The 27565-nt window shown below is 39.1% G+C and overlaps 1 protein-coding gene across 6 annotated transcripts; it reads right to left on the reverse strand.

The window, feature by feature from the left end:
* Nucleotides 1–1793: 1793 nt before the first annotated feature.
* DCP2 (decapping mRNA 2) lies at nucleotides 1794–27101 on the reverse strand. Of its 6 annotated transcripts, none has more exons than XM_026673282.2 (11): nucleotides 26930–27066; nucleotides 21730–21881; nucleotides 17140–17267; nucleotides 14837–14935; nucleotides 13017–13169; nucleotides 10854–10966; nucleotides 10621–10731; nucleotides 9592–9724; nucleotides 9007–9108; nucleotides 7521–7569; nucleotides 1794–6166 (listed from the first exon to the last, which is right to left on the reverse strand). In XM_026673282.2, the coding sequence occupies exons 1-11, from the start codon at nucleotides 26980–26982 to the stop codon at nucleotides 6009–6011; spliced, it is 1251 nt and encodes a 416-aa protein (XP_026529067.1). In that variant the 5' UTR covers nucleotides 26983–27066; the 3' UTR covers nucleotides 1794–6008. The 6 variants fall into 6 exon arrangements, with proteins under 6 accessions (XP_026529067.1, XP_087814175.1, XP_026529059.1 ...); XM_026673274.2 differs by having other exon boundaries at nucleotides 4047–6166; nucleotides 8992–9108; nucleotides 26930–27101; XM_087958047.1 differs by having other exon boundaries at nucleotides 4047–6166; nucleotides 8992–9108; nucleotides 9592–9706.
* Nucleotides 27102–27565: the final 464 nt, after the last annotated feature.

Genomic DNA, 27565 nt, shown 5'->3' on the forward strand with positions numbered 1-27565 from the left:
CACGTTTACCGGGTAAGGAATGAGTGGGCAGTGAGGGTTCCCGTGGGCCATGTGGGCGGCACAGCCTTATGTTTCTGCACAGCCTGGATTAATTGCTTTGTGGGGGTGCTCTGGGGGTGAGATTTCTCTGCGGCCCACCAAAATTTTCTCACGGCCCACCGGTTAGCGACCACTGCACTATACTACCATTAACTACCATAGCCTATTCTAGCTATGCAGACTTCAGTATTGGCTTGGAAATTTTAAGGGTTGACATTTGCACAGCTGGAGGATATCCAACTTAAGATCACCCTCTACTTTACATTTGTTTACATGACTGTTATGACTGAAAATTGTTTAATATCATATAAGAATTGTGCATAATCAATGCATTTCTTATTTAACAAAACAAAAAATTTTAGAAATGTATTTAGCCACCCAATATAGAATATGGCACTTTTTAAACCAATACTGGATAAAATGCTTAAAAATAGCTTCTATTGTATATCTTATTGCAAAATATGCTATTTTCCTTTTGAGCAGGAAGGCATCTTGCAATCAAGAATCCTGAAAAAGAAAAGTCCATAATCCAGGAAAATTTCTGAGCAAGTTCAGCTAAATGTAGCAACATTATAGCTGTTATTTTTCAAAGTACATCTCAGTAAACACACAAAACCATACACATTATATACTTGACATCTGATTATATTTTGAAGACGATCTTGATTTATTTTAAAAAATATAAATGGAAAACATATAAGAAGATCCAGAAAGTAATAAAGACACTGGTGGCAATGCAACCTAAGTTCATTGAAATTCCCTGTTAAGGGCAAAATGCTTGAGGGTGGTTTACAATTTAAATACTGCTATCATTTAATATATATTAATGTACTGTATGTAAATAAATGTTAGTTGCAGTTTCTATGCAATATGTCAGTTATAAAGTCCAAGCAACATACTACAGTTCAGAAACATACTATTTCAAATTGTTACCACAAGTCCCGTTCTTATAGTTCTTTTCAAAATACAAATTATCTTGGTGAACATATAAAACCATACACCGTAGATACTTGGCATTTTATTATATTTCAAAGACAATCTTGGTTTATTTTAAAAATATGAATGGAAAAAAATTCTATCCTCTAACATATAATAGAAGAAATGCTCTGCTAACCAACCCATTGTTCCTCACTTTGGTCAGAACTAAAGTTTCTTGCTATTAAAAATGGTAAAACAATAAAAACTAATGATTGCAAAAATCTGCAGTGTCCATTGCCTCAAATCTTCCATAAGTCTTGTCAAGCAATAAAGATATTTAAACCAAATATATTAGATCACTGTGAACTAATAATTCAAATTCCCAAATGGGTTGTTACCCACTACTACTGCATTTTCGGTTATAATTTTAATTGCCATCTCATCAAAAACAAGCTATTACTATTGCAGTGTCATTCTTTTATACCATATAACAGTGAACATTAACTATTGTTTTATTTAAAAATAAAAACACCTTAGGCATGTGGTGAGAGGCCACTCACTACAATGAATTAAGATCGATCTTTAAAGAATAAACTGGTCAAGAAAAACTAATTTGGACATCAAATTTATATTTTCACTTATATATCTGCCATTATGGGGGGAAAAAATACATTTTCTAGAAATAAGCCACAATGCATACTGAATATTCATTTTACGACACTGGACTATTTAACTGATTTACCAATAGAAAAAATGATTTTACATTTTACAATATGTTGCAAAAAGCTATTTTTTTACACAACATTAAATTACATTAACAACTTCAGAAAAACTCATTTCAAAGCAGGACCCCAAAATGCAGTTTATTTTTCTAAAATTACAGGTTCATTTTAGTTCTTTAATATTTATGGTGTTTCTTAACCAAATTATAAATAATTACTTTTATCACATCAAAAAGCTTGCATGTGTCCAGCAGTATTTTCATCCACCCCACCCACACACATACAAAACTGCATTAGAAACTTTTTTCACATACAAAATTACTTTGGAAACATCCCTTGGTTTTAAAAAAAATCACTGCCGTCTAGTATGCGATACTGTTGCCTAAGGAAAGTTCAAAATCTTGAACGTATGGAACAAGTATGATTGATGAATCCTGATCGCTGAAGCAAAAGACAGATTCTCTGTTGATACTAAAAGCTGGATGTGTGCTTCAAAACCCATAAAAACACAGATCTTTTCAAGAATCAGGTAAGAAAAATGGGATCTTCTTGCATCATTTCTGACAAACATACTTGGAAGAACAAATGAAATGTATACTGAATATAAGCATTGGGGACATTTTGCATCCATCAGTGTTTTCAGCATATAGTAGCAGTTTAAGTCAAATTCCTGCTTCTTGAAAAAGAATGCCGAATTTCGGTTTTAGTAATAGGCAGCTTTCCTATAAGGAAGCCTTCACAGTACAGCACATGATTAAACGTATGTATAAGAATTCAAATATAACAAAGCAGGAGCAGAACATCTGAACTGAGAGCTTCATGATTAATAGCTACAAAAATATCCATGTTCCACATACTTGATCTAGCATAGGAAAATCAGAGTCTACACATCTAACCAGAAAAAGATCACAAAGTATTTGATCTGAAATTTAAAATAGCATCTGAGGCAACACTGCTACCAAACAGAAAGAATGTCATTGATCAATTTCAGGCAGGCAGCAATGAAAAAAAAGAAAGATAGGCACTTACACTATCTATCACTTCTAGATTAAAAATGTCTGCTTTAAGCACCTATTCATTAACTCATTCGGCACTTGCTACTTTGTGATAATAACCAAAAACTGGATAAAAGGTTATATTAATACATCACTCGACTGTGTGATACATACATTATATATTGGACAGCCTTGGAAACAAAATCTAAGTTTATACTGAAACAAACATGCACAATTGTATAACAAATCTATTAAAATTCTGCTTAAATTTAGCTAATAAATCCAGGGGGAAAATGAACAATTGAAGCTGGAATATTTCTTTCAATCTGAACATTTCAAAAGCATCTAAAGATATGAAACTTCATGCCACACAAAATAAATCCCTAAGATTAGACAAAGGTTAAGAATGAATCACCTTTACTAAGCATACATATTGAAAACACTCCCTAAAGATTACTTTACAGTCTACATTTTTATAGCAGACTTAACTTGATCTTAAAAGATTCAAGTGAACATACTTAATAATTCAATTAAGTAAGGCAAATTACTAATTGCAATGTCCTCTGCTAAACAGCAGTGCAGAATCAAACAGTCAAGCAGTATTTTTTTTAATGGAGATGAATTCAGACCCATTCACAGATCATTTATTTTTCATCCTTTAAAATTACCCATTAGAGAAAACAAGAATCATTTATAACCAATGAATTGTTTTTTTATTTCACTGTTATATAGATACCTAAGAAAACCATATGCCTGCATTTTGGAATATGTGGGTATAATATTTAAGCTCTTTGCAAAAAATAAAAGCATAATTACTAACCAAAGAGGTAAACAATCTGAAATGTTCACAGTGCAGGGCACCCAGGAACTACTACATTATTTTCCATTCTTGAACACCATATACATGATAGGGTCAAATTAAGAAATATAGTCATGTGCTATATAATATCCGGTAAAAGAGATAATTATTGCACATGTTACTATGTTAATTTGCAACCTGTATTAAGGCTAGGTTAATAAACCAAAATTAGTATTTTAGAGTCCCTGGGAAGCCATCAACAAAGTAGTAGTCAGACACTGGATTTTCTTAAGAAATTATTCTCTGCAAAACAGAAAACACTGTCTATATTCAAAAGCAAAGAATGTGTGCCCTATAAAAGTTACTTTAGCTAGGAAAATTAATCTCACATTGCTAGTATATCACTTAAGCACCTCATATTCAAAATACAGATAACTGCCAAAGTTCCTCTTATTAATGGCATCACACAAAGGAAGCAGCATAAAACAGTAACATTTCTGGAAATCAGAAGAATATTGGCACTAGCAGCCTGAAAATCCAATTTTCAATGATTGAGAAGTTAGTAAATTAGGCACTACAAGATTCAACCTACGTTAAATACTGACCAAAAAGTTATTTTCACAGATGAAGATTAAACAAAAGAATATGGCATCTTCATCACCAGTGTTTCAACTATCTTACTTTTAACAGATATGCAAATTCCATTAACTTCATGTTATGAATAAATGTGGATGCAGAAAGCAGGCATATAGCCATTAGGTTAGTCTCTAATTCAATTATTTACAAAATGATCAATAAAGAAAACTGAACTTACTTGGAATTAGTCTGCACCTATTTTGCTGTTATGAAGAAGGCTTACAATATGGTACTTATATATAAATTTCACTGTATGATCCTTTAACAAGGGTAGTTATATGTTGCAGGAATTTTGCAAGCAAATGGGCTATGCTTAACTTTCAAGCCTATTCTAATTAAATTTCAGAAATTTAAGTGAATACTGTGAATCCAAACTGTCACAATATGGCTAGAGCATTGAGGAAACAAAATTCAGTAGAGGTTTTTATACAATCTGTATTTACATGCATTCCATCAGTGTATTTTGGGCTAGGACTTTAAGTTCAGGTTTTATTGATTGTTGCTATTTTGTTCCATGTTTACACTGATGTAGCACAAAGCATTTTTGAGCTAATACTCTGAAATCAAACTCAATTTTAAGTCAGACCAAAATACTGAAATAAAATGGTAGAAACCTAACAAAAGCCCTTGTTCTTGTATGAAGGAAGGGATTAGCATAGGGTGATGGTGCCCTTCTGCCAACAATTCCATTACTGTGGAAACCCTTCTATGTCAACTGGTGGTGTTCCTACAGGCAGTAAATGGCACAGTCTCAACATCTGGTGTTCCGAGGGGGGGAAAGGACCAGCTTTTCAATGATGCTCCTTTTTCCTGATTCAGGTTTTTGTTCTGCCAATCTGATATTGGCAGGCATAGTTAATTCCCGCTTGTGCTACTTTTTGGAGGAGATTTTAAACTCTATAGCTCCATTAAACTAGAAAGCTTCCTCAGACCATCCATGAAACTTTTGCCAGAAGCAGTGTAACTAATAGGGCTTTGAGATTGGCTGGAGTATTTTTTCCTTAGTTTGGATCCCACAGAAGCAATAAGCCATGTAGTTTCATATAATGTTGTTGTTAGTTTTCTTTGTACTATTTCCAAAACTAATTTATTCTATCTGCTACAATTAACTCCCTAAACATACATTTTCATATTTTATTTTTCAAAATACCTATAATTCTGGTTAGAAACAATTTAGACATTTCACACATGGGGAACAGTAAAAGTTATATTAGACACATTCCAATATCACCACCATCTTCTCACTGGAGATGAAACAATGCAACTACTGAATAGAAAGTAAGATAAAATATCACACTAGTAATACAATTTAAATCATGCCTATATTTTTAAAAAGTTCCAATACAGTGCAACAATGAAGATGTGGAAAATAAATTGATTTGAATGATACAAGATCCCAGGCAGAACGATTCTCTCAGAACAAAAGGTTGTTTTTCAACATTCTGAATCATAAAACACCTAGCTTCTTGCTCAGTACAGAATATTGTTCTCTTCAGAAAATCTGTATGTTTTCAGCAGCTGTATCACAAAGTATCACAAATAAAACCATTATCATACATCAGAGCAATTTAAATGTGTAAAAGGTTAACACAGGCAAAGGTAAAATACTCCTCCAAAATCTAGACAGACAACAAATGAGTTAAAAATGCCCACTAATGCATAGCTAGGAACTACTAAATGATATATTGGAAAGCATTTTTGCAGGTAAAAGCTAGACTGCATTTAAAGTGCAACACTATATGGTGCTACTCCCATATTACAATGAGAACAAAACCTTCCAGTCCACCACTAGGTCCCTGCATTGCTTTAAAACCTGAGAAAATGTAAAAGTTGGATTTTAAAAACCCACTCAATTGCTCTGTGCCAGGACTCTAGTCAGCTTGTGCAAATAACCAAGCTTCAGAGGTCAAAATTTTTCATGATCGCATCATGGTCAAACTTGAAGCTCAGAAAAGCACGTGAGGAGAAAGAGAATTTGCAATGGCCATTGCATGACACCGATTGTCCACGTTCTAGTTGCTGGTCTTCAGTGAGACAGCACAAATCACACGCTGTTTCTACATTTAAAAAAATAAAGAATTTAGCAGTGAGTGACAAGAGTCAAAATAATCTCATACAACCCTTTAATAAAACTTCAAATATGTAGTACATATTTCTTAGACATTCGCTAATTTAAAAATTGGACAGGATGGGAACTAAAAATTCAATTATAGTTATATGGTTTTATAAGCTAATAAAACTGAATTCAGTAGGGACAGCAGATTGGAGAAAGCTACCTTAGGCAAAGCAGTTCTAAATGGCAATGGCCTTTGTTCCAAGATTGTCTCCTGTTCATCCTTTAAATCCCTATCTTCCAACTTAACATTTATTACTAATCTTCAGAATAAGCAGTGACTCCACCATAGGTTTGCGACATCTTTAGTAAGACTGTGATCACTAACATCTAAAGTATACACAACAGCCATTTTCTCATAACGGTAGCTTGCAGAATTTGTAAACTTGCTCTCAAATAAAGGAACATAAGCATCACTAAAGTAATGTTAAACTTTACAGCTTTTCTCAGAATTTACACTTTGAAAAGTTATAAATTCTTTTTTTAAAAGAAATTATAATATCGAAATACAGTACTCTATTCAGAAACCACTTCAGGCTAATAAAACTGGGTACAGTGCTGCAATATACACTAAAAACAAACCATGCTCCCTCGAACCCTTTCCATACTCTTTTTAGCACTATCAAATCGAAACTATTTAAACTGTTATTTAATCTTCCTTTAGGAAATTACTATATAACTATAATGATGAGGGCAGGGATTTAGTTTTCCCTGTTCATAGGACACTGACACAAGCAAAGATTTTGCTAGATTGGGCACTGTAAATTATAGAGCTCTAATCTCAGACATTTAAACTAAGGTTTATACAAAGTTATTTACTGATTAACAAATAAGTAACATGTACTGAAATATAAATGGTAAATACCTTTATTTTTACATTCTGCATTGTCTAAAGCAGAGGTGTCAAACTCAATTTCATTGAGGGCTGCATCAGGATTGTGTATGACCTTGAGGGGGGGTGTTGGCCGGGGGGGGGGGGGGCATGGTCAGGGTGGGTGTGGCCAGCTCAACGTCACTCATCAAGGCTCCATTTTTGGCTGCAATGGCCTCCTGCAGCCTTTTGCCAGCAAAAATAGAGCTCAGGGAGGCTGCCTGGGCTCTGTGTTCGCTGGCAGAGGGCTGCAGGAGGCTATTGCGGCTGAAAACGGAGCCCAGGCAGGCATGGAGTTCCGGTTTCACTCGCAAAGGCACTGCAGGCCATTCCTTTGCTATTTCTAGGGTGAGCACCCCTTGGGTTGGATCCAGCCCCCAGGCCTTGAGTTTGACACCCTGGTCTAAAGTAATATAATCACACATACCTGTTTCAAAATTATCTTGAAGCTTTCTTGGATGCTTCTTTTCACATTTCTAGTTAAGAAGATAATCAACATTAAACAATTTTTGGAAAACAAAATTTGTGACCCAACCAAAAAATATAAACATTTTCATTCCTAAACAGAGGATCATTTTAAAAAATGAAGCATTTGCTTAAATTTAAGTGCATTGTGCATTTTATTATCTGTATCTCCAAATTCTGTATATGATGCACCTTCTAACGAAGTGCTTTTAAGCAGACAAAACTAAAAAGAAAAACAGAGACAGATTGGTCTGGTGGTTAAGGCACTAGGCTAGAAATCAGAAAACAGCCTTAGCCATGAAAGTCAGCTGGGTGACTTTGGGCCAGTCCCTCTCTCAATTAGTAATTATGGGGTGTGTTGTTGTTTTTTGCTAAGCCGATTTTCTATGAGCTCCTAAATCATTCCATTTTTGTTTTTTATTTATAAGAAAATGAATACTTATTTTTAAATAAGTTGTCCTTCTAATGGTACATTTTAAACACTCCATTCAAACAAACACATATGCCAATCTGTATATTTTTGGAGCTAATAAATATATCACAAAATTCAGACAAGTGGAAAATCAGATTTACTCACTTGCCCAGAAAACAGTTTCTAACAGGTATTCTTCAAAATACAGTCTGAATTACATTGTCAAGTGTCTTTGCTCTTTTACTTCTCCCGCAATCATAGTCTTAAAGACTTTAATTTGAAGTCCCACAAATTGCATTGTACTTGTAGTTACTTTGTACTTTGTACATTGTACTCTCTTGTAGTTACTGTAGAGAGTAGCCCTTCCTTTTTACTCTTCACTTCCTCTTTAATCTTCCCTTTGACTCAACCAAAACATGAACTTTTTCAATTTCCATTAGCTCTTCCTATTTGATGGGGAGAAGGAGGAGGAAGAGTTCTTTTTCAGATGACAGAAAAGTTATGGCAGACCTACCATAACCAAAGAACATTTAACCAAATATGCTGCCAAAAAACAAAATTATCCAATAGCCTTTCATGCTGCAGGACTCTTCCTAGCTAACTTAAAAATATATTACTCACTAATAATCAATGCTCCTACACCACTATTTTATGCAGCAGCCTAACAAGACTGCAAAAAAAACTATTACAGAATGACTGCAAGATATTCTCAACACATCTAACATTCTCAGGGGATATTAACAGAGCACATTCCCCATTTTTCCTATCAAGCCCAGGTAAAAGGTGGGGTAGTCCTCAAGAATAGCAATATCCAAAAGCTACCTATTGAGATCAAAAACTTTGTTTGCCAACAGAGAGAGCTGAATACACAGGTTTATTTTATGTCACAAGCTATCTCAGCAATCAAAGCATTGATTTCCAGAGCCACTGCTGGGCACCCAGTAGATGTCACTAGCACACAGTGCTTAATGCAAAAATTATTCCAAATTCCAATTCAAAGTGCTTTCCCATTTGCATTTACCTTTGTGCATCTTACCAAAGTTTGGTTCTGTTTGGCAGGCTGATTCTGAACTCCATTTGTTCTCTTTTTTTGATTAGGAATATCTTGATACTGCTTTTTGCCATTGCCTCGTGCATTCTAAGCAAGTAATGCAGCAACAACAACAAATGAACCAAGGACAGCATTCAACTGAAAACGTTTAGTTGTAAAATATATTTATGTTTATAACAAAATACATCTAATTTAGCAAAATATATTTATTTACTTTCATTGATTGATTTGATGCTGCGCAACTCTAAATGAGCCTGAGCAGGTAACAACACAGCAAAACAATGTAACAGACATCGGAAAATAACAGAATCAAACTCAGACAAAAAAGCAAGATGACAAACCCAGTAAACCACCCAAAACTGACATCCAATAAAGGGGGCAGCAACCCCTCTAGTCCAAGGGTTCTCAGTTGTTCACCAATTAATATGTTTAGTTTATTGTAAACAATATCTTGCTCCATTTAAAAGGTAAGGATCTGAGAAGTTCAAGAAGTTTAAAAAATGTTTAAAACATAGAACACAATTCTTATCAAACCTGATCTAATAATAACAATTTTTAATAGAAACTCACCTTTAGTTTTAAAGCTTCAGGCATCTCCAAATGATTGTTATATGGCTTTTGTTGCTGTAATTGCCTCTGCCTTGTTGATTGGTCTCCCATGGGTGTATCTGTAAACACCTGCTGACTGTAATGGAGTTTGGATCTAATTCATTAAAAACAATTTTTTAGAAAAGTCCAGAACACAATTATAATTATACAATACAACTGCATTAATAAGACTATTCTATCAAATAGTCATTTAACAGCATATTAAATTTCTTTTCAGACCATTTTTGCTTTGTTCCAAAGGCACTGAAAAATGGAAAAACAGCCAATATCCAGACACAGTAAGTATTCCAAGTGAGGCCTGAATAGACTAGAATGAGAAAATTACTTTCCATAATCTGGACTCTGTGCTTCTTGATATGTTTCAAAATATTTGCTTTCTTAGCAGCTATATCATATTGCTAGCTCATACTCAACTCATAATCTACTAAAATACACACATCCTTTTCACATGTACTAGTATCCCCCAGCCTATACTCATGCCTTTCGGTTTTTCTTTCTAGATGCCTTTTTCCTTGTTAAATTTCACCGTTCTTTTTGGCTCACCGTACAACATATTCCTCATTTACCTACTGAATATTAAATATTAGAGCTGTGCAAAAATGAAAACATCTTGCACCCATATTTGTTAACTTTTTATTAATAATGAAAAACTGCATCACAATTTTTATATCCCTACATTTAAGAATGGAACAGGAAAGATAATACTTTCTAATGTTGTTAGAGAAACTCTACAATTTCTCATCAGCATGGTAAATAGCTATGTTAGGCAAGGGAATCATTATTATCATGATCATCATCAGTATTTAGTAAACATGATCAATTATAGCAATCTGAAAATGCAATGTATCCAAAAGGCATCAGGATTGGGAAAGCAGATAAATTACATCAGGTAACTCATGTCTTAAACTATTATTATTCATTTCATTTTCAGAAATAAACCCCATTTGCCCTCCATTTGAAAGCAATTAGCAAGTTTCAACAATCAGTTACCTCTGTTTTTCTATATTGCATTTAGGTGGTGTGCTGCTACTGGCAGATGAGAACCCATTGTCACTATCTGAAGAGTCTCCATACCGCCGAGAAAGCCAGTCTCTTAAGGGTCTGTAAAGAGTTAATTAGAATAGCAATATTGATTTTTGAAGCATGATTTCAAAACCCCACCCTTAAAATCTTCAATACAGAAATGGAACATAACAGATATATTTCTTTCATTTTGAACGAACCTGATGAAGGGAATGGTCATAAAAAACTTGTTAGGTGCCAAACCTAGTTTCGACTTCGGTGTCATGTCATTTCTATGGCAAGGCAATTTATCAATTGAAAACCATTCAATGTTCTGAAACACAGAAAAGAGATTACTTAACATTTTACAGATACGATAGAAATAATCACTCCCATTAACCTTCTAATCAAGAAATAAAGCATATCTTTAGGAAGCTTTTCTATCACAAAACATAATTTGAATTCTTTATAATGAAATGTGCAAATATGGTAAATACAGGTAGTCCTCAGTTAACAACTGGTAACTGGGATTGGCAACTCCATTATGAAGCAACACGGTTATAAAATGAAAAATCATATGGCCACCCCAACTTATAATGGAACTTATATCAGTTCCAGTTCCAGCTGTTAAGCAAATTATGCATGACATAATACGACTTCAACTGGTGACTTACTGGCAGCTTTCCCATTGACTTTGATTATCCGAAACCAGCAGTTAGACTGCAAATGGCAATCATGTGACCAAGGGACACTGACTGTCATAATTGTGCAACAGTTGCCAAGCACCTGAATCGCGATCACATGACCACGGGACACTGTGACAACTGCAACTTTCAGCACGATTATAACTTTGAGTGGTCACTGAACAAGGACTACCTGTAATGTAAACAAAAGGCTACTACAAAATGATTTCACCAACATTTAGAATTATTCTTGTCTCTTCCTCATGTTCTCTTACCTACTGTTTGCAAATAATGTGCCACTACAACATTTATCTCTAGTGAGTATGGCTTTATTAAAATAAATGAATAATCCCTCGAGATTGGACTGCTGAAATGCATTCTACATGAATTTGCCCTAGAAGAATATCCAGAGGCCTCAGCTGATGCAGAATGCAGTGGCATGGGCATATGCACCCCTCAGAACAACATATTTTACATTTCTGCTCCGCAAGCTGCAGTGGCTGCCAATTTGCTTCCAGGTCCAATTCAAGGTGCTGGTTTTAACCTTTAAAGTCCTTCATGCATGGGACTGGGCTATCTGAGTGACCACCTCTCTCCGCTTGACCACATCAGCCCACTTCCTTAAATCGGGCAGAGAAGGCATGCTGCAGGTGCAATCAGTTAGGGACTTACCAATACATTGGATGGGTCCCAGGAGAAGTGCCTTCTCTGCCATGGTGCCCTCCCCCGTTATGGAATGTGCTTTCCTCCAAAATTAAATTAGCTCCATCCATTTGACACTTTGGAAGTCCCTCAAGGCCTGGTAATGTTGTCAGGCCGGGGGCTCCCAGGGAACCAGAGAAATTATTTGATGGCTCCTTTGTTGAGGTGGCCATTCTTATCCTTTCTCTGCCCAAGGTTTGCATACTAATTTTTATAATGTAAAAATATAAAAATTCATGTTAAAAAATAAGTATCTGTTGTTTTACTCAACTGTTATATGCCACTCAGAATCGCTTTTGGTGAGATGGATAGCTATACAAATTTGTTTAATACATAAATATTGTACCAGGTAAGCAAATTTATTTCAGTGAATCTTGGAACTGGATGAGATGAAAGTGCCACTTCAGAAGTAGAAATCATTGCCAACATATTCATTGAGGACCATCTGAATATACTTTAGGAAGCTCCGTGAATATAAAATACTGGTAGTGGTATCCTTTGTTGATGATAGAGGCAGTTCAGTTATATCAGGAATAGATCAAAGATATGATTCTTTGGTCTACTAGCACATTCCCAAATCAGCACATTTCATTATTCGAGTTTACAGTTAGCAGATTTCAGTTCTCTCCCAAAGGTAATATGACAAAAGAAAAAGAAAATAACAAGGACAAAGATTAAAAACAAGGTTAATCTTTCCTATCTCCTGCTCTAGTTACTTGAAGGCAGCAGGGCTCTGAAAACAGTTTACCTTGCATTTCTCTGCCTAAGAAAATAATAATTTTACATAAGGAAAAAGTATCAGACCTGGATTGTAAAAACTCTAACTACTACAACTCTTTGCTCCCACATAATGATCATCCAGATTTCTACAATTTGGGCACACCTAATGTAAATATCATAAAGGTTTATATCAAAATGCATGATATTCCTCAATAATCTTACAATATAATTAATTGCTTAGTATCTGAGCATTCAATTATAGTTGAAAGATAGATTTACCCGAATCTCTCTTCTTGTTTTAGGATTAAATTTTGTGTCCTTTGGAATTCCCGGGATGATATACAATCGTGCTAGCTGATCATTGATTCTTAATTCAATATAGTCATCTTTATTAATAAAATCTTTTATATCAAAACCGGTTTCTTCAAATACCTGAAAAAGGATAAGATTAGAATAAAATTTATGTTTTATAAAGTTGAAAAAATAAGAAATCTGATTCAGACTTTTGCTATAAAAATTTGCTGGCTTGATTATGATGTTGTCTGACTAAAATTATAATTCTTTACTACAGCTTTAAGAAAGCAAAAAAGATATGAGCAGAACTACCAACTGTCATTTCCAGTGATGGCTTCTGGAGAAGGGAAATGCGATTGCCTCTGATTAGACACCACTTTTCGCTTGCTCTTATTACTTAACTCTACATGGACATAATAACATAGTATCTCCCAGGAAATTTTGATCAACTAGGAATAAACAAATACCATAAAATACTTGGTAAGTTTGGAAATTATTTTATCCCTTTGTCATCACTTGCATTAATGAAACCTGGAACACAGATAAATCACATCTCAAATAAAGGCACTAGGATCTATTTAATGTAGAAAAGTGTGTAATTATATTGCATGTAGAATATATAATATGCATGTTCTATTCCTGAGAAAATATACAGTATTTATGTAGTTACTAAGGAGTCAATACCAATCTGATATTATATATGTATTCTAAAAATCTTTTCAATTTAAAATGCTTGGATATTAGCAGGATGAATTGCCAAGACTGAGACTGGGTGGTAACTTAGCCCCAAGGCTGAAGTTTTGCTAGTTGGTCAATTGCATTAACAAGAGCCACACCGACAGCAAGAATATCCTCAGATTAAGACATGCAGAAGCAGACATGCCTGCCTTCCAATGAAGATTTATAAAGGGCAGAGCTGCTAAAAAAAGGAAATTGTTGGTTGATTGGTTGGTGTGGTTGTGCTGGACTGTGTGTATCAAGAAGCAAGAACTGAAGCTGCTGGAGGAAAGGCACAGTGTTGGAGAAAGGAGGAAGGAGGATTGTACAGTTGAGGGCCTGCAGAATCAGTGAGATCCGTAAAGCTGATTGGCTGGCAAAAAGGACTGAAGAATTGGAAAGGACCGACCAAGAATCAGTGCAGATGTTGACTAAGGTGCTGCTTTCTAAAAGGCCCAAAAGTTATTTTCCCCTCTTTATACCTCCTATATCAGGGGTGTCAAACTCGATTTCATTGAGGGCCACATCAGGGTTGTGTTTGACCTTGGAGGGCCAGGAAAGCGCCCCGTCCCTCTTCACAAGGCACACCTGGGAACTGAGACTTAAGAAAACGCTGTGGGGAGAGGCATCTGTCAGGAACAAATGCTGAATTGATGGAGTGTTGAGTTTGAACTTTTCTGGATTCCTTGCATTGTTTCTGGATTTCTGCCCTTGCTCCTTTGCTTCCTGGACATCTCAACTTGCCCTGCTGGATTTCTTGCTTTGCAGCCATGGTGCTCACAGCGTTGGGCTGGACTATTTCCAGCCAGAGGCTGCTTGAGGTGTGTGTTTGTGTGTGATCACTTTGGTCTGGGACCTGCCAGAAACGTGGAAGCATTTGGGGAAATTTGGAGTAATAAAGGGGCGGCTTGAACTGCCAGCTGCCTGTGTTACCTCTGTGCCATGCCCCGGGTCATCACATGTATGCTGTTATTATTTATAAAGTTTCAATTTGAAAAATAACAATGCATGTTTGCCTGGATAAAAGTTCTTATCCCTTTCCCATCCTTTGACAGGAATATGTCAAACAATGTAATAAACAGAATCACCTCTCTGGCAGCACAGTCATGTGGAGCTTCCTCTTTATTCACTTTTCCTTTTGGAAAACCCCAGCCAGATTTTGCTAAATAACCCTGAACTAGTAGCACCTGCAAAACATAAATATTCAATCAAGATTATAAAATCAACTCACGGTAAATAGACAAACAGCTTAAAATACAGAAGAGTTTGATCCTAAAGCCTGAATTAAAGTAAAAAAAAATTGAAACAAAACCAATAACATACACACTCTTCTATAACAGTAGGGAAATACACTGCTCAAAAAAATAAAGGGAACACTTAAACAACACAATGTAACTCCAAGTCAATCACACTTCTGTGAAATCAAACTGTCCACTTAGGTAGCAACACTGATTGACAATCAATTTCACATGCTGTTGTGCAAATGGAATAGACAACAGGTGGAAAGCATAGGCAGTTAGCAAGACATCCCCAATAAAGGAGTGGTTCTGCAGGTGGTGACCACAGACCACTTCTCAGTTCCTATGCTTTTGGCTGATGGTGTGGTCACTTTTGAATGCTGGCGGTGCTTTTACTCTAGTGGTAGCATGAGACAGAGTCTACAACCCACACAAGTGGCTCAGGTAGTGCAGCTCATCGAGGATGGCACATCAATGCGAGCTATGGCAAGAAGGTTTGCTGTGTCTGTCAGCATAGTGTCCAGAGCATGGAGGTGCTACCAGGAGACAGGCCAGTACATCAGGAGACATGGAGGAGGCCGTAGGAGAGCAACAACCCAGCATCAGGACCGCTACCTCCGCCTTTGTGCAAGGAGGGATAGGAGGAGCACTGCCAGAGTCCTGAAAAATGACCTCCAGCGGGCCACAAATGTGCATGTGGCTGCTCAAACGGTCAGAAACAGACTCCATGAGGGTGGTATGAGAGCCCGACGTCAATAGGTGGGGGTTGTGCTTACAGCCCAACACCGTGCAAGGCGTTTGGCATTTGCCAGAGAACACCAAGATTGGCAAATTCGCCACTGGCGCCCTGTGCTCTTCACAGATGAAAGCAGGTTCACACTGACCACTTGTGACAGATGACAGACGTGACAGGGTCTGGAGATGCCGTGAGAACGTTCTGCTGCCTGCAACATCCTCCAGCATGACCGGTTTGGCAGTGGGTCAGTAATGGTGTGGGGTGGCATTTCTTTAGGGGCCGCACAGCCCTCCATGTGCTTGCCAGGGGTAGCCTGACTGCCATTACTGTGTTTCTCATATAATAAGGCTGGGTCTTATTTTTTTTTTGAGCCCTGAAAAAAAATGGCTAGGCTGTCTTTTCGGGGTGACTTAATTTCCCCCTTGCATCTTTGGGCGGGTGGGCAGCGACGGCTTGGATGTTGACCTCGGTGTTGGTGGGGCACTTCGATCGGGGTCAACGCAGGCAGCACCATATCCGGTGTGCAACAAAAGTACTTCCTAATAGCAAGCCCCACCACCATTCCCCACATTTCGCATGTTTTAATATAGGCCTTAATTTGGGGGAGGGGCTTAATTTCATTTCATGCCTATAAAACATGCTGGGACTTCCTATTGGGGAGGCCGTATTGTTGGAGAAACAGGGTAGGTACCGAGATGAGATCCTCAGACCCCTTGTGAGACCATATGCTGGTGCGGTTGGCCCTGGGTTCCTCCTAATGCAAGACAATGCTAGACCTCATGTGGCTGGAGTGTGTCAGCAGTTCCTGCAAGACGAAGGCATTGGTGCTATGGACTGGCCCGCCCGCTCCTCAGACCTGAATCCAATTGAGCACATCTGGGACATCATGTCTCGCTCCATCCACCAACGCCACGTTGCACCACAGACCGTCCAGGAGTTGGGGGATGCTTTAGTCCAGGTGTGGGAGGAGATCCCTCAAGAGACTATCCGCCACCTCATCAGGAGCATGCCCAGGCGTTGTAGGGAGGTCATACAGGCATGTGGAGGCCACACACACTACTGAGCCTCATTTTGACTTGTTTTAAGGACTTTACATCAAAGTTGGATCAGCCTGTAGTGTTTTTTTCCACTTTAATTTTGAGTGTAACTCCAAATCCAGACCTCCATGGATTGCTAAATTTGATTTCCATTGATAATTTTTGTGTGATTTTGTTATCAGCACATTCAACTATGTAATGAACAAAGTATTTAATAAGAATATTTCATTCATTCAGATCTAGGATGTCTTATTTTTGTGTTCCCTTTATTTTTTTGAGCAGTGTGTATCTGGAAGATCTGCTTTTAAAATTGCCTTTAAGAGTCAACAGTTAAATTACTGTCAATTCTATTCAACAAAGCTAAAAAGAAAATGCCTTACATTTTCAAGGGTCTCATCAAGAATGATTGCACCATAAGTTGGCACTCCCATTTTGTACTCTTTCCATTCGTCTAAAACCTTCTGAACATCTTCGCCTTGAGGAAGCAAAAAAGGACAATGGCTGAAAAGTACAGGGAGTCAAGGAAATTAATTGACCAAAACACACCTCAAAACTTCAAACCACATTTCTACTGCTTTTTTCTTCCTATCAGCATGCTGCCTTTAGTAAAAAATAGTTCTTTTGCTAAGTCATTTACTGGATAGGATTCAGTGTCTATAATTAAAAACAATTTGGGAAATCCATCTGACTGTGGAGTCACTTGCCCTAGTCATCTGTACAAGTTACAATTTCCCTTAACTCTTATTTCCTTATTATTGCCCATGACCCAAATACCTCCAGGTGTATGCTCAGAAGTTGTTAGGAATGTAAGTCACCTAACAGGTATTTGGGTTAGAAATATATAAACCAGGATAAACATTTTAAAATTGTATCTTTAAGAAAATGCAAAACTGTAATTAGGTATGGTTTCTCAAACGGCCATAAGATGGAGCCAGAAACCTGGTTTGTCTTAGCCTTAGTCTCAGAAGAGAGTGTGAGTGTATCACTGTTTCCTTCTGTTGGAAAGTATTGCCGTTCCTCCATTTCTTCTAATTGACTGATATTACTGGATTTAATGTAAGTCTGATACTGAACTGTTTTTGACACTGGAATTTGATATTGAATTATCCCTGGATTGAAAAAACTGACTGATTTACCTGTGAATGACTTTGGACTGCCTATTTTGGACTTTGCTTAACGTTTCTGGAATTAAAAACCTACATTTACTGTACAATGTATCTGTGTGCTGTGTGTATTATTCAAACACTACTCTCAAATACGTCTCCCTGTTTGCGCTCATTCTCCTAACGGGGAATTACCTCAACAGAAGCCCCTTGCATTTATCAACCCTTTTATTTAGTTTACTGAGTTTCATGCAAAAGTAATTTATGTTCTTTGTTTTCTTAAAAAAAAAAAAAAAAGAACTGTATGTGATTTGTTCTCAACAAGCTCTTCAAAATTTCAACAAAGACAATAATGACCAGATTCTACCATTTTACAATAATTTCAACTGCAGTTTCTCTCATTCTGAAATGTATTCCACAGGGGTTTAAATGTTGGGAAACTCTGCTCTAAGTAACCATAAGAACATTAAAAATCTCAAGACATTCCTTAACAATGTTTAAAACCACTGAGACTAAGCTGTAAACAAAAGCCAGCTATGTAATATGATCAAGTTTATAATATGAAAAAGCTGGCAGTAAACAATTTTAGAGTGGGATACTAAGTGAAACATCATGTGACTCTGACGGGTTTTCAATGTCATTTCCCATTCTGTGATTAAGCAAGGTCATGAAACAAAGGATCTCATGACTATGAGCTGCAATTTTATTGCGGGCTTCTCCAACCGTGAAATGCCTGAAAGTCAATCATGTAACCCTGGGGACACTGGGATGGTCATAAATGTGAGGACTGACCATAATTTTACTTGTTCAGTGCTATCATTATTTTGAATGGCCACTAAACAGGTCAATTATTAAGTGAGATCTACCTTAGTCGTCAATAGTTACCAAAGGATACTTTAATAATGCTTTTAGATGAAGCTGACTAGATCAATTTAATTTTAAGAAAAAAAAATGGTTCTGCTACCTCCTTTGTTGACCCATGAGAGCAGAAAATGATAAAAAAGTATAATCTCCCTATTTAAAAAATCCTATTCCTTTTTTAACAAATATGTTGCAGAACTTAATAAACCTATGGTATTGAAATAGTTTTTTGATATTTTTCTAGTTATAATATCGTCACAAAAACACTGGGTTTTCAAATCCAGACTAAATAGCATATCGATTATTTTCATAAAATGCAAATATATTTTACAGCTGGTTATTTGAATAAATGTATAAAATAGGTAATAAACCTAATAAACCTGGGGAAATGCCTTCCTGAATAAAGCACTCCCGCATTAAGCATTTTAATCTGGAGTGTATTCCTAAACCAGAGTTCCCCAACCTTTGTGGTTTTGTGGATTGGTGGGAGAAGGGGATGGTTTGCATGCACAATGGGCAAATGCCCACACATGCAGCTCCATCTGCAGAAGCAGCAGGCACATGCACACAAGGCTGCTGGAGCGCACACACGCACCCACCCACTGCTCATATGAATGGGAATGTATGCATACACTCACACGCTCACTCGCCAATTCCGTGGCCCTGTTTTGAAAGGCTCAAGGCCTGGTAGTGGGCTACAGTTCGGAGGTTGGGTACTACCCCTGTCTTAGACTCTCGTGCTAAATGCATGGTTAATTAATCAGGTGAAATCAGCATAAGAGATCAGGTCACAGAAAAAAGTTTGATGGAATTGTGATATCCTAAAACAGGGACCCCAACTCCTGGGCCATGGCCCACTACCAGGCCTTGAGCCTTTTCGAATAGGGCTGCAGAAATGGTGGGCAAACACGGACACACATCGTCACTCAAGTTCCTCAACCATTGCAGCTTTATGGGACGGCGAAGGGGGAAGAGGGGATCAAATGGAGTTGCAGATGCACACGTTTGCCCACCACACATGCAGAATCACCCCCTCTTCTCCCCCCCCCCCACTAGTTCACGAAGTCAAAAAGATTGAGGAATTCTGTCCTAAAATATATGCATTGACTCCAAATTAATATGCAGTTTCTGAATTTTCAAGTTATAAGACTTCATTCCAAGGAATTCAGGAACGTTTTCTTTCTTCCAGCAAGATAACACTGTGCTATATAAAGCATTAATTTAACACTTAGCAGGATAACAGGTTTTCAGTAGCCTTGGGATACATACTCATCTCCTTTCTTTTCAAAAGCATTAAATTTCATGCCAAAACTTTAGCGTGTTGATTGTATTGACACTGGTTTACTTGTTTCAATTTATACTATCTAGATGTTACATATCTGTAAATACCTTTAATGTTATTTTATATTTCCAAATTATTACTGCAAATAATTATTATACAACTTAAAAAATAAATCTGTCTGAAAACTGGAGTGCAACAATACGAAGTCCAATCCTGTGGTCAGGGAAGTTAGAAACATGACTTACGTAATTTTAAAATGCAATGAAATCCAAAACACCTTACTGTCTAATTAGCACTCTCTAATTCAAATATATCAAAGACATTGACCATTATTTACAACTACATTTAATCCAGAGCATCAACATACACATGATGCTCCCACAAAGTAAATTTCCAGATTCAGTTCAGTGGAGAGGCAATCTATCTTCTTTAACAATAGTTAAGTTCAATATGTTGTGGTTGTTTATTTTGATATATAAACTCAGCTTTTTGAAATGTTTATGGCAGGAGTGAGCAATTACTTTTAGCCTGGAGGTCACACTTTGTTTACGTCCTGCCCTATACCTGAAGGGAACTGCTGCTATTATCATTACCATATATATACAAAAAAGTGAAATCACAGTTTTTTAACTGGTGCTGGCTTTCATAGCGTTCTGCCCAAGAACCCAGGATGTTTAATGTATTAGGTTAGTATACATGCAGATCCAAGCAGTATAGCCTTTTTTAATTCACAGATGTAAAATCTGTCAATCGCAGATTTTCTAAGTGTTGTCCAAGGCTTTTTGGTATGGCATCCAATGTGCCAATTATTGCCAGGTTATGGCATAATCTTTCAATTTTCAGAACTTGATACTTTGTGATCTTCCCAACTCTGTCTTCTATTCTACTATCTCCTGGTATTGCCACAGCAATTATTCAGTTTTATTTCCATCATAGCTAAATCTGGTGTGATACACATCAAGAATTAATCAATTCGCATTTGGAAATCCCACAATATTTTGATCTGCTCATTTTCAACTACTTTTTCAACCATATACTCTCAGCAATTTTTCATAGCACATAATTTTTATTGATGTTCCAGTGAATTAATTTGATGACTGCGTTGTCACTGTTTATAGTCAGTTTGTGCAACCTTCTTGCAGAAGCTAAGTATCTGATCTACTGTTTTTCTACTTCTTTGCACAATCTGCACTTTGAATCATTTGATTTTTTTCATTCTGATCTTGATTGCATTAACTCAAATAGCTTGCTTTTGAGCAGCCAAAATCAAGCCTTCAGTTTCTTTTTAAATGTTCCATTTGTAAGACGTCTGTTTTTATCTTTATCCATTTTCCCCATGATCTTTTGTAGAAATTGGCCATGTAATACTTTTATCAGCATTCATCTCATGTTTTTATGAAATAATTTTGATGTTTTGTTTTCTGTACATTAAATTCCAATTTTTAATTTGCATCAGTGCTTGTTTTTAGCTATCTTTTACATAATCAGCTAATGCATGTTTTTCTTCCTTGACTGTTTCTTTGTCCTGATGTAATCCCCTGCTTCTATTTCTGTGGTGCAAGTATAATTTATCGTTGTTGTTATTGTTATTATTATTGTTAAATTTATAAGCCACGTGATTCCCAGCTACTCTGGGTGGTTTGCATATATTTCCAATGCAACCTTTTTCCTACCTATATTTTAATATCATCTGTATGTTAAACAAAATCACATAGAAAGGATATCAGCTTTAGCAAAATCTCTTATCCCACACTGAGGTAATCCTGGTGTGTTCTGCATGTAGAAATCCAGGTAAAACCAATGGGCAAGCTCAATCTGAAAACAGACTCGAATTGCATTGTCTCGTTCTTCACTTGGAATGTGCAAAATAAATCGACTGTCAAAAGTAAAAAATAAATTTAAGAAATAAGTATATTGTTATTTCTGTGGTTAAAATACAACATAAATAAATTCAATACTTCTATAAAACAAGTCCAAGCTGCAAAAAGATTTAAAATTGGGACAGGCAAGTTAGAGGCATATGGAGACTATACTAATTCTGAACAAATAGCAATGACTGAGACTAAGATCTATGGTGAGACATTCCAAGCTTCAGTATAAGAATTAATACACCACCAAACCAAGGCTAGTGAAATTTGAAGATTCAATTTTTTAAGGGGAACAGTGCACAACTTGCAGTTTTTTGGTATACTCTCTGAGACCCTTCAATCCAGGGTCTCAGGGTGACATAGGAGGAAAATAAAATAACTGTTATTAGATTTCCTCATCCCACTTCCACACACCTCTATATAGTCAACTCAAATCAGCAAACATATCTAATACTGCTGCCTCCTATTTGCCCCACAAAAACCCTGCGAGATGGGTTGAGCCAAGAGAGTGTGACTGGTTCAAAGACACCTAGCTGGCATTCATTCATTCATTTTATATGGCCATCTAACTCACTCACTGTGACTCCAGTGGCTTACAAAAATAAAACATCAACTATAAAACCCAATAAGCCCCTGGCAACAACAATCAAACTAGCTAGCTGATGCACTCCATATCACCGTGGCCACAGGCCACTAGCAAACTTCATGGCTTCAGGGCCTTTCAAAACACCATTCACGTCTAAGGGAAGCCTAGAGTTTACAGTTTTCTGGTTTCTACACTGACTCCTTATTTTAATATGTAATTTAAAGTTACACTGCTTCAGAATTTTTCTTTGTCTTGCCCCACCTACCGTACTTACTGGGATGTGGCCAGTACAAGTGTTCTCTATAGCAGGGATCCCCAACCTTTCGACGCCGCGCCCGGTTCCGACATCAGCTGGGCGCCGCGTCTGGTACGGCGTCAACTGGGCGCCGCCATCTTTTATGACGAAAGGCGCTTCCGTGACGTCACCGAGCGCAGCTCATTCAAAAGATATGGCGGCGCCAGCGCTGGTGAGCTTTTTCGGTAGAAATGGCTTTCTACCCGGAAAAGCTCACTCGAAGGCGCTGGCGCCGCCATCTTTTATGACGAAACAGCGCCCGTGAGCTTTCTACCCGGAAAAGCTCACCAGAAGCGCTTTTTACCAAAAAAGATGGCGGCGCCCAGCAACCAGCGGCCCGGTAAGGCTTGTTCCGCGCCCGGTACCGGTCCGCGGACCGGCGGTTGGGGACCCTGCTCTATAGGACAAATAATATATCTCTTCTATAAGGATAAATTGTAACAACATTTTGAATAATTTACTGTAACAACAGGCTATCTTTGAGCTTAATACTGAAAATGTTATGTAATATTTATGAAATTATTACTGTAACTGCATGACGAATATGAATGTAATTGTTAAACTATTAGAACAAATTGTCAAATTAATATTTTGCATTTTTCATCCAACTGGGAAAAATTCAAGAGTCTAATAACAAATCAAATCTTGGAAATCTGTAGTCTGCACAATATTGCTTATAAACTATAAACTAAATAGTTTTTTAAAAAGTTATTACCAGTCAGGAACCATTTTCATTGTAACCAACAGTTAACTAGACATTCAATAGCAATTATGTCAAATGGGAGCATTTACGTATTCCATTTATAGGTCACTAAATCTTACTAGGGCCTCCCAGCATTTTTTAAAAATCTTGAAACAGTTCTAAATGAGCTGTCACCTTTTTCGATTACAGTTTCATTAACTAAATGTCTTTTCTACAATTACATTTTTACAAGCAATTATTTCATGGATCCTTAATTTATTTTTACATTATGTATCCTTGTAAGACTAGCCCAAGAGGCATCTCAACTTTTCTCTACCAAGAGAAAAGGCAATTCATGGCTACCAGCTACTTATACTACCGTGTTTCTCACATAAGGCCGGGCCTTATTTTTTTTTGACCCCCGAAAAACCGGCTAGGCCGTCTTTTCGGGGGTGACTTATTCCCCCCACCCTTGCATCCTCGGGTGGGCGGGCGGCGACTCAGCTTGGATGTTCGGGAGACCTTCCGCCACCGTTAATTTCCCTTCCCCTTGCTGCCGTGGCGTTACAGCAACGCCGCGGCGTTGGCGCAGCCACGTGCAGCCAGTCAGGGCTCCTCCCTGCAACCGGAGCCCTGAGGAGACACTTGGCTTCAGGCGCTCCTGTGGCCGCCTTCCCTTTGCCTTCGATGGTAAGTGAATTATTTTAAAACCTCCGCTCATCCTATCAGGGCCGTGCGAGCTGAGCAGAGCCGGAAAGCAAGCCGCGGGTGTTTCCTGGTTCTGCCCAGCCCGTACGGCTCTGCCGCCGCCCTGGCGGGATGAGCGGAGGTTTTAAATAATTCACTTTGCCTTCGAAGGCAAAGGGAAGGCGGCCACAGGAGCGCCTGAAGCCAAGCTACCAACAACAAAAGGCAAATCCTCAAGGTGGGCTGGAGGGAGGTGGCTACGTGCCCCGGCTGCTTCAATGCAAGGTCCTGACTTGCAGCATCCTGCCGTTGCCGCCACGCCTTTCGCTGCCGCCTCCTCCTCTCCGACTGCGAACTCGTGTGCTTCGCCAACGCTCCGAGCGAGGCGAGCTCTTTCATAGCAGAGAGAGGGAAAGACGCCGGCGTGCTCCGAGAGGCTGGCTCTTTTCTCTGACATCTGACTGAATCTCTATCCCGCTCCTTTATCCTCACGACGGGTCGGCAGTGACGCTCTCTGGTGCGGCCACCTCAGCTTGCCAGCCTTGCCCGCTATGAGACGATACTGTGACAGCCGCTGCTGCCGCACTCCCCTCTCTTTCCTCGCCTCTCTCCTCCCTTCGCCGGCAGGAGGTGCGCGCCTGCTGCCACTGCCGCCGCTCCTGAGGCCATCTGGGGCAGGCAGGTGGGAAAGCAAGCAAGGTGGCTGCGCTGTCTTCTTTTTCCCTCAGCTAAGCGCCGCCGCTTGCGCCGCCACCGCCACCTGCGATGGGCGAGGAGGCGGCGGAGGCACCAAATGTCACCAAGGCAACGAGTGCCTCCCGCCGGGCCCTCCGCTCATCCCGCCAGGGCAGTGGCAGAGCCGTGCGCGCTGGGGAGAACTAGGAAACACCCGCGGCTTGCCTGCCACGGCCCTGGAGGCACTTCCTGTCAGCCTCGGCTAGAGAAAAGAGCCAGCCTCTCGGAGCACGCCGGCGTCTTTCCCTCTCTCTCTATGTATGAAAGAGCTCGCCTCGCTCGGAGCGTTTGGCGAACCACACGAGTTTCGCAGTCGGAGAGGGAGGAGGCGGCAGCGAAAAGGACGTGGCGGCAACGGCAGGATGCTGCAAGTCAGGACCTTGCATTGAAGCAGCCCGGGGGCACGTAGCCACCTCCCTCCAGCCCACCTTGAGGATTTGCCTTTGTTGTTGGTAGCTTGTTCAGGCGCTCCTGTGGCGCTTTTCTTTGCCTTCGAAGGCAAGTGAATTATTTTAAAACCTCCGCTCATCCCGCCAGGGCAGGCAGAGCCGTACGGGCTGGGCAGAACCAGGAAACACCCGCGGCTTGCTTTCCCGGCTCTGCTCAGCTCGCACGGCCCTGATAGGATGAGCGGAGGTTTTTAAAATAATTCACTTTACCATCGAAGGCAAAGGGAAGGCGGCCACAGGAGCACCTGAAGCCAAGTGTCTCCTCAGGGCTCCGGTTGCAGGGAGGAGCCCTGACTGGCTGCATGTGGCTGCGCCAAACAACGCGGCGTTGCTGTAACGCTACGGCAGCAAGGGGGAAGGGAAATTAACGGTGGCGGAAGGTCTCCTGATATGAAGTGCTCCACCAACGCAGGCAGCACCATATCCGGGCATGCAACAAAGTACTTCCTAACGGCAAGCCCCCCGCCATTCCCCACCCCCATTTCGCATGTTTAATATGGGCCTTAATTTGGGGGGAGGGGCTTAATTTGATTTTATGCCAATAAATCATGCTGGGGCTTCCTATTGGTGGAGGCCGTATTGTTGGAGAAACACGGTAATAAATTCACAATCCAATCCATCAGACTTCTTTAGTAATGTTTAACTTTGTCAAAAGTTATTTTACATTTTCCATCCCTGACTTTTAAAGTAACATCCTGCACAACAAAAGCAATACAGAATAACATTCTCCTTGCTCTTTCTCCAGGTTTTATTGCAAGTTCGGCTTTTTAAAATATAGCTGTTTAATAACTTAAGTATCTAAACCCTATCCAGAAACCTAATTGCTAACTAAACATTGTATTCATATAATTACAACCAGCCAAGAATTTATTCTGGCCCTACTTAAATCTAATCAATATTTTTATAATCAGTTAAGTCAGAATTGAGCCAAAATATCTGATCTAGCCTCAGGCTTTTCATTCTTTTATCCTTCATTTAAAGATACATAAGGTTAATGGGTACTTCACCACTATTGGTTCTCTTCCACAATAAATGTTAATGCTTTTGATCAGTTTCTTAATTAAGGCTGGTATAAAACGTTCCCCGTTTTTTTTTTAAATGTAACTTTTTTAAAAAGTTATGCGTGAGAAAAAAATTATCGATTTTTAAAAAATAATTTCAGAATTATTGGAAGTTATCAGAAATCTGAACAATTCAACAGAACTGCAAAAATGTTTCAAAGGGGGGATGAAATTAACTCGTTTTATAGAATAGATCCGTGGATCTTATTGGAGCTTCAGACCGCAGAAAGCCACAAACTCTGGCTTAACGGACTGCAGTCATTGTTTGCAGGTAAACCATGGTTTGGCTTAACCTTGTGTGGAAATCCAGCCAACTGCAGTTTGTTTAATAATTCACGAATTACGGCTCAGCATGATGGATGGATCTCATCCCTCACCCACCCACCCCCGTCCAAGCACTTTTAATTTAAAATTATTTCACCGAAACCGAGGCAACTGTGCAGGTCCCTCGGACCGCTTGCTACCACACTGAGGAGGAGGGGGGGTGGCAGGCATTTTGGGGGGAGAAGGAGGAGGACCGCAGGGGCCACTCCCGCTGTGTTTTCTGGGCGGAAGCGTTACCTGCACAGGTCGTCCAAGACGCTGCCGGGAATCTCAGGGCGTTTGGTCTCCATGGAGAAAGAGCGCAGCTCATCCCGGCGCAACGAGGCCCGAAGAGCGCACGACGCAGGCCTGAGGGGCAAAACCAAACGGGGCGAAGAGAGCTAAGGCGGGACCTCGCCGATTCCATCCCATAGGAAAGAAGGGGGCTTCGGGAGAACCAATCGGATCCCTCGACGTTCGAAGGGGCGGGTTGAGAAGAGATCGTAGCCAATCATCGTGACGTAACCAAGAAGAGAGCTCTCTGCTATGAACGAGCGATCCAGGAGGGCAGGCGGTTCACTGCCGCCAGCGGCGGGGCCGGGAAGGAGGACGGGGTGTTTTGGGGGTCGATCCCGCGTCTTTAAAAAAAAAAAAAAAAGATTACGGATTACAACCTCTTGCAGTTTTTACCTCAGAGTTCTTCCCCGTGGTCTGGCCACCGGCTTTGCGCATGCTTTGCATCGTAGCGTAGTCCCCGAGGCTGAAGCAAAGCCACAAAGAGTCCTAGTTAGCCGTTTAATTCCCCAATACTGTAGCTTGTAACTTAAAGCTGGATTCATGAGGTCCCGGCTCTGTTCCTTTTTTCTCAGAGTGATCCTGCTTATTTGTTTTAGT

Source organism: Notechis scutatus, chromosome 2 (genome assembly GCF_049901735.1).
Source record: "Notechis scutatus isolate UNSWTSFEM ecotype Mainland chromosome 2, rNotScu1.2, whole genome shotgun sequence".
Classification (NCBI taxonomy): Eukaryota; Metazoa; Chordata; class Lepidosauria; order Squamata; family Elapidae; genus Notechis; species Notechis scutatus.

Excerpts from the sequence above, each read along its gene's own strand:
- DCP2 (XM_026673274.2), bottom strand. The coding sequence starts at position 26,982 with ATGGAGACCAAACGCCCTGAGATTCCCGGCAGCGTCTTGGACGACCTG. Across the intron at positions 10,967-13,016 it reads AAACAAGAAGAGAGATTCGG|AACATTGAATGGTTTTCAAT; the intron begins GTAAATCTATCT and ends TCTGTGTTTCAG. Across the intron at positions 6,167-7,520 it reads TCAAGATAATTTTGAAACAG|AAACAGCGTGTGATTTGTGC; the intron begins GTATGTGTGATT and ends TTTTAAATGTAG.